We start from the raw sequence: 6,960 nt of genomic DNA, 5'->3' as shown, positions 1-6,960 counted from the left end.
AACTCATCTAAGATGCAAGTCCACTTTCAATATATCTCTGTATACTGTATATACGGATACAGAATCCGCTATATCCATTTGTGAAATAAAGGCTAAATCCCCTCCCCTCAACTCCATATCTAAATAAAAGCGGTAAGAAAATTTTTTTAATAAAAAGAAGAATTAATGGATTCACCCATGGCTAGGGATGGCAACAGGTGCATACCCGTCGGGTAGTACCATTCCATACCCGTACCCATCAAAAAAAATTCTACCCGTCGGGTTACCCATATATACTCGCGGGTATAAAATCTTACCCATACCCGTACCCGCGCGGGTATTTTTATCCGTCGGGTAACCCGCACCCGCTAGAAAAGTCTTAAATTCCAATATACCAATCATTCAAAATATTAAATAAACATATAAAAACAACTTCAACTTCACATATAACAAATCATATGATTACATAACTTGGTATCTAGACAAATGATAGCTAGAGAAGGGTTTTATTTTAGCTAAGATGTGCTCTATTAGATGGTTATAGTTGTATTGATGCGGGTATATTTTACCCAAGGATAGACGGGTATGGGTAGTTCCAACCCGTACCCGTTGGGTAGACGGGTAGAGGTTTTTACCCATTAACATACCCGCGGGTAGAGAAATCATCTCGAACCCGCCTTTATATCGGGTAAAACCCGTCGGGTATTCGGTTTCGAGTACCCATTGCCATCTCTACCCATGGCTCCAGGCACCTCCCGCCTCCGCGCTTCTTCGGCCGGCAAGCACACGACCGTGCCTCCCACTGTGCAGTCATGGTGGCTCTAGGCGCTTCCTGCCTCCGTGTCTCCCTGACTGACGAGTGTGCCAAGCGGTTGCGCCGCCTCACCAGCGTGCGGCCACATTGGCTCTAGGCGCCTCCCGCCCCCCTCCCCCCGGCCAACTATGCTGCCACTATCAAGGCATGCCTCGGCCGAGATAGCCTCTTCCTCCCTCGCCCTGCTCATGTGAATCCACAAGCGAGGCCATCCTCGGCGCCCGTGCCTCTCCCTCCCTCCTCCCACCGCTACCCCTCCCGTGATCATGCGCCTCCACTCCACCACCACGACCCCATGAATCTGTGCTGCCACTCCACTGTCGTCCCTCAGAGATTCCTCCCTCCCCGAGATTGCCCCCCGCACTCCACCTCGCGTGCCTCGCAGATGGGCGGCCTCGCGCCTCAGGCCCGACACGCTCGACCGTGGCCCAAGTTTCACTTCGACGCCACCCCGGACGACTGTGGACATGGTCATCCATTTTATAATAGTATAACACACATTTATACATAAGTTATCACAATATTATATGTTCCCGTTACAATGCACGGACACCCACCTAGTAATCAATTAAGCATCAAGGGTACTAGGTAGGTGCCCGTGCGTTGCGACGGCATACAAAATATTAAATAAAATGGTAATGCACAACTAAATCAGTTCAAAAAGATATGTAATGCTCAAAGGATAGCGTTTGTGGATGTTAGAGAGCGAGCGGACGATCCTGGATAGCGAAGCGTGGAGAACGAGCGAGCAGGTGGGGGCGCGACGCACAAAAACCACGACTGGAACTATTAAAAGTAGTGCATTATAGTAGTAAAGATAGTAGATAAAATACCCCCACCCAGGTTGTTAACATGTCGATCTATTAATTCAAAATACCACTTTTAAAGATGGGATAAATATATTAGTCCAGATTTCCAGATAACAAAACCATTGGGTGGGTTCCCATTGAAATAGGAGATAAGATAGCACCCAGTGGGGATGACGATAGCTAAAGCCAAGTACAACTAAGATGGGACAGGAACTTCTCCTGATTGTAGGCTTTTCTGGCTCCTGAGTGCGAGCCTGCTATAATCCTAGAAGCAGTAAATATTAATTCATTAGTTGCAAAACATGTATCATACCGAAATGAATCCAACAACACAGCAATATGATGCTTTTATGCACAACCAGGACCATGGTTAGTATATTTATTTACCTGCACTATGGACTGGGCGCAAAGCTTCCCGGATAGGACTGCACCTTCCATAGAAGCCAGGTATTTCTGCTTTGTGTAATCACCAGCTAGATAGAAACCTTCGATAGGTGACCTTTGGAGAGGCCGGCAAGGCTCACAGTTTGGGACAGTTTTGTAAACCGATCTGTCAAAGCAAGCCAGAATACGAACATTAGAAAACAACACATAAAATTATCAGAGCTAGAGCTACTTATGGTTATCTGTCAGGAAGTGTCTTCAGCAAATATCCTCACCTCGGTGTCTTCACAATATGATACTTAAGAATCTTTGCTTTACTCTGATCAGCAGCAATTTCATTAGGAAATAACTTGGCTAGCTCTTCAATAGTTGCATCGATGATTTCAGTGTCACTTCGACCAATCCATTCGTCTACAGGAGCAAAGACCAACTCCAACATTGAACGGTTTGGGTCATAGTATTCCTACAAAGAATTAGAAAAAAAACAGAAGGAAAGAAACAGGTGAGTGTGCATCTGTGTCATTTGCTACCAAACATAGCATGATTCAGTGTCCAGTGACACGTTCACCAATGATTGAAGTACTACATTTTAATAATCTATGTGCACACACGGCTAAAATTCATAATGTGCAAGACATTTATATTTACACTTAATAATGAATTCCTTCTAAATCTCATAAGCCATAAGACCTTTTAAATGTAGTTAGAGTAGACCTAGTGCTAGAGACTCTCGCGTAAGTGGGGTCTGTGGAAGGGATAAACCCAGTCAAGCCTTCTTCCGTAAATGCGGAGAGGCTGCTTCATGGGTTCGAACCCATGACGAGATAACTCTCACCACTGCACCATACCTTTTTAATGTAGTTAATAAAGTAAAATTAAGGTGGATATTGTATGTCTTTTATTGTAGTTAATAAAGTAAACTTCAGGTATATATTGTATGCTGAGAACTTCTGCACTCGGGTGGAACAGAATGCAGCAGGAAAAACGAAGGCGCTTGTTGTCGTGACATATCCTTGAATAATAGCGGTGTTGTCATCTTGGATCCACCGGTCCTGATCAAACCGAAGCGACAATGGTTGCAGGAGAAAAGATGTACATCTTGGTGTCATGCACGTCAACTTGAGCGCCAAAAGTTCCTACGACATTTTCCGATAGAGTTTCATGCTGAAAAGAAACAGTGCAGATTCCATTAGAAGTGTTTTTTTTGTTGACCCAGTGCTTCAAATTAGCAGCAATTGAAACCTTTTGGCTTACCTTCCACAGATCCCTAACAGAATAGGCAGCATACCCATCAAGGCCTACTGCTGGCAGTTTCATTGTAACGTTAGCAGTATCTGAACAACGGTTCCACAGAGCAACAACAAGCCGATTCCCAGAAAGGGGACCAGCCCACACCTGCAACCACGAGTTACATTGTGAGTTTGATGCACTGAAAGTTCAGACTGGGCAAAAAAGTTCCATTTCTGATGGCCTCTCCATATAGGCATGAACCAACTACTCTGCTAAAAAAATGCTTGTGCTTCACTTGATCACGAATGCAAAATTTAATCAAATATTGCCTGCAGATTTGGATCCCATTGAATACGACATGAAGCTTTTGCCTAATACATCAAACAGACAACCTACAGGCATGCACATTGCTAGGCTGTTGTTGGTTGGGTAAAGGCTATACATTTACCAAATAAAAAGAATTACTAAATCTAAGTTGATCATGCATAGGCTACAATACTGAATTTTTCTCACGCGTTGTGGTCTTAATTATATTTTACAATAGGACAACCCTATGGCTACAACATTGTCTACAACAAGTGGGAAAACGGACAGTAAAAATCACCTCACGACATCCATATTTTCCTTGTCCTAAAATTTTTCTTCCTTGAACTCCAAGAGGATCTGCAGAAAATAAAACACATGCAACTCAACAGTTTATGTGATTATATGAACATGACGAATTTAAATTGTTCTGCCATATAAGATATGTTGGGAAATTATATACAAAAAGAAGAAGGTTGTCAGTTGCTATGTAAAAACATATTTTTGTAGCCTGTGATGCTAAACCAGGATAACATGTTCTCTCTGAAAGAAGAATCAAAATAATACCTTGGTTTACTTGAATTACTTCTTTGTTGCTCAGTATTTCCATTGTTTCAGAAGTCATGTTTCTGACATCACAACCAATTAATAGAGGGGCCTGAAGCATAACAGTATATAAGGTAGCGGTTAACCCATTAGGAGTAGGACATATCCTTTCTCCCATCCAAATGTAACATCAGTAAGTGGAGAATCAATAATTGTAATACTTACATACCAATCATCATCTTCAATGAACTACAGTTTTTATTTTTCAAAACTCTTTGGTCGACCCTCTTTACTCAAAATATGATCATACAACATCGGTCCAATCTCAGTGAAAACTTACCTTCATGAGAGCCCATATGCTAAAATGTGAGAGATACTCTGCTAAGGTCATGCCACCATTGCCTACTTCCAGCATATCTGGGTCTGCAGAAAAGCAGAGGTTCAATAACAGAGTAACAGTATACTGAACAGCTCCACAAAGCACTGCAAATTGCAGACAGCTTGAACTCATCACTAACATAATTACCATCCCAACCACCAGGTCCAGCATATGATGCCCACTTGTTGTTCTTATCAGCAATGTATGTCATGCTTGTTTTCACCAGATACATAAATAAGTCAGTTTGAGAGCACATCGACAGAGCTAATGTTCTCTCTCTTCTTTCCTCTGAAAAGAACATGGGTTACCTTTTCCATGTAACCGTTATGTCGTCAGTTGTATGCCAACTATTGCCCACTTTGCCAGCCCATAAGGCTGGATCATACTGGCCCCTAAGTTAAAATAGCATGGTAGCACATTACAGAGATCTTGATTCAGCAAGCATTGAAGGTAAGCAAGACATATTGTATTGTAAGTAAAATTCAGGTACATATTGTATGCTAATAAAGTAAAATTCAGGTCGCTGAGACCCTAGAAATAGTAAATACCCATCCCATAAGACCCTAGGATTGGTGGTTTTCTTGAGCTTTCCTGCCTGCTCTTGATGCACTTTCTTCTGCAATTTGGCCACCCGCATTTGGTACACAACAGCATGTCAGGTTCTTCACATTCTAACTACAGGTAAAAAGCTGCATTTTTTCAGTACCATCAGTTCACACTTCACGGAAACATCAGTTACCTTCAGAGCAACATTCTCCTTCAGAGGAACATTCTCATTGTTCTCCAACAGTCTGTTTTCACTTCCATAATGTGATGAATTGTCCAATGCTTCTTCACTCAGAGCACTGGACACATTCTCCTTGTTGTCATCTGAATTGCCACGTCGCGATGCATCCACCTCGATTCTCAATTCCCGCAGCACAACCTTCCTTTCCTGATGGGAGCCAGCAGTTTCTGCAAGCGAGCTCTCGTCTGCAGCAGTGCTGCAACCATTTCGGTTCTCTCCGTTAGGTCCGGCATTAGCACGCTTCACTGAGCGTCCTAAAATTTTCTTCTTGGCATTGGTTTTGGATTCTAGCCCCCGCTTCTCGCTCTTGGCCACCGTGGTCTCTTCACTCTTCTTGGCAGTCTTCGTATTCTTCGGTTGAGGCTGAGATATGTACCTGCTCGGCACCTCCCGACACGCCAAGTTCAGCTTCCTCAGCTTCGAACAGACCTCGGACACCGCCCCCTTGCTCTTATCTGCCGCTAGCGTCTGGACCGGTTCCTTTTTTCGCGTCGTGCTCATGAACAGAGACTTGACAACTGTCCCTTTCCTGGCTGCAGCGGCCAACGACTCCTTCTGGTGCTTCACGTTGTGGAACAGCTCCTGCCTCGACCGAACGGCCTTGCTCCGCGGCGTGGTCAGTGCCTTCTTCCTCTCGCTGGGACATTCGACCCTCGCTGTCTTGGTGCGAATTGGGGATGCTCGCATGGCGCAGATCCGCTCGACCCTTGGCTTGGGCTCCACCGGTGCCTTCTCCGCGGCCTCAGTCTCTGCGCTCAGCCTCGCGAACCGAGCTCTCGGACGCTTCGGTGGCGCAGAGTGCGGGCATTTCAGCATCGAGCTACGTCAAAATCAGAATCTGGACTATAAATCTGAACCGAAGATGAAACATCCAGCTCTAGTGGAAGCTGTCGGTACCTCTGGTTCTTCCTGTCGATAGCCTTCTGTAGCCTCACGTTGGGGCTTCTCGCCGCCATGACCTGCCAATTAGCATCACACCATTCATCAATCGACGACATTGCGTTGTATTGCATCACAGGCTGATGATACTAATGAACACATGCGAGAGAAGGGGACAAACCCGCATAAAGAAGCTCCTGTCCAGGGCCTCAGGGTCGACCTGCTCATGGCTCTGGTCGCAACCTGCATACCACGACACGGATCATGACCCTTCGCTAGCCAGCGCAGAACACGCGACACGGGGAAGAACTATCAACTATGAAGGGGGTTCGACTCGCGAGGGAGTTTATTGACCACTTACCGACTCGTAGGCAGAATCAGGACGAGGACCGAGAAGCAGACGGGGACGGGGACGCCGTGGGGGTCTCGCTCCCGAACCCGCTGCCGTCGCACGCGTCAGAGTCGGACTCCGTCACCATGCATGAGTCCACGTCCATCGCCGCCAGCCAAGCCTCGCCTCCTGCTTCTCCTAGGGTTTCGCGAGCTGAGCATGGGGTCCCCACGCGCGCGCACGAGCTCAGCCTCGGGTAACTGCCGCCCTAGGAAGGAGTTCGAGATCCGCTGGCGTATGGGCGAGATCCACGACGGGGGAAGGGGCGCGGTGGAGGTGTGCGGCGGGGGCAGGCGGCGCAGTGATGGGGAGAGGAGGAGGAGGAGGTGGATCCAGGGCGTCCATGGCGGGGAACCGAGGTGCCAGGGCGGGAGTACGGTGGATCCGCAGCGCCTTCGGGCGAGATTCACGACGGGGGAAGGGGCGCGGTGGAGGGGTGCGGCGAGGGCAGGCGGCGGA

The 6,960-nt window shown here is 46.6% G+C and overlaps 3 protein-coding genes across 3 annotated transcripts; all 3 read right to left on the bottom strand.

Moving 5' to 3' along the window:
* Positions 1–1,719: 1,719 nt before the first annotated feature.
* LOC103650644 (15-cis-phytoene desaturase, chloroplastic/chromoplastic-like) lies at positions 1,720–2,440 on the bottom strand. The gene is made up of 3 exons (XM_008676207.4): positions 2,262–2,440; positions 1,990–2,152; positions 1,720–1,867 (listed from the first exon to the last, which is right to left on the bottom strand). Exons 1-3 carry the CDS (start codon positions 2,423–2,425, stop codon positions 1,799–1,801), a joined length of 396 nt encoding a protein of 131 aa, XP_008674429.2. The 5' UTR covers positions 2,426–2,440; the 3' UTR covers positions 1,720–1,798.
* Positions 2,441–2,930: 490 nt separating this feature from the next.
* LOC103652228 (alpha-galactosidase 3) lies at positions 2,931–4,659 on the bottom strand. Its single transcript, XM_020550916.2, has 6 exons — positions 4,592–4,659; positions 4,406–4,488; positions 4,087–4,177; positions 3,821–3,879; positions 3,241–3,381; positions 2,931–3,150 (listed from the first exon to the last, which is right to left on the bottom strand). The coding sequence occupies exons 1-6, from the start codon at positions 4,653–4,655 to the stop codon at positions 3,043–3,045; spliced, it is 546 nt and encodes a 181-aa protein (XP_020406505.2). The 5' UTR covers positions 4,656–4,659; the 3' UTR covers positions 2,931–3,042.
* A 24-nt stretch (positions 4,660–4,683) lies between these two features.
* On the bottom strand, positions 4,684–6,487 carry LOC118476806 (uncharacterized; the record flags this gene model as incomplete). The annotated part of the gene is made up of 6 exons (XM_035966581.1): positions 4,684–4,732; positions 4,993–5,060; positions 5,169–6,051; positions 6,129–6,190; positions 6,292–6,353; positions 6,472–6,487. Coding segments are annotated over 6 exons (1,140 nt in total), but the record flags the coding sequence as incomplete, so codon positions are not given.
* Between the last annotated feature and the right edge of the window lie 473 nt (positions 6,488–6,960).

Source organism: Zea mays, chromosome 3, assembly GCF_902167145.1.
Source record: "Zea mays cultivar B73 chromosome 3, Zm-B73-REFERENCE-NAM-5.0, whole genome shotgun sequence".
Lineage (NCBI taxonomy): Eukaryota > Viridiplantae > Streptophyta > Magnoliopsida > Poales > Poaceae > Zea > Zea mays.
This window is presented reverse-complemented; position numbering and strand designations above follow the sequence as displayed.

Coding starts and splice junctions, on each gene's coding strand:
- LOC103650644 (XM_008676207.4), bottom strand. CDS start 2,425: ATGTTGGAGTTGGTCTTTGCTCCTGTAGACGAATGGATTGGTCGAAGT. Junction 2,153..2,261: donor CATATTGTGAAGACACCGAG/GTGAGGATATTT, acceptor TTGCTTTGACAG/ATCGGTTTACAAAACTGTCC. Junction 1,868..1,989: donor GCGCCCAGTCCATAGTGCAG/GTAAATAAATAT, acceptor TACTGCTTCTAG/GATTATAGCAGGCTCGCACT.
- LOC103652228 (XM_020550916.2), bottom strand. CDS start 4,655: ATGACATACATTGCTGATAAGAACAACAAGTGGGCATCATATGCTGGA. Junction 3,382..3,820: donor GAAAATATGGATGTCGTGAG/GTGATTTTTACT, acceptor TCGTGGTTGCAG/GTGTGGGCTGGTCCCCTTTC. Junction 3,151..3,240: donor CTGTTAGGGATCTGTGGAAG/GTAAGCCAAAAG, acceptor GTTTCTTTTCAG/CATGAAACTCTATCGGAAAA.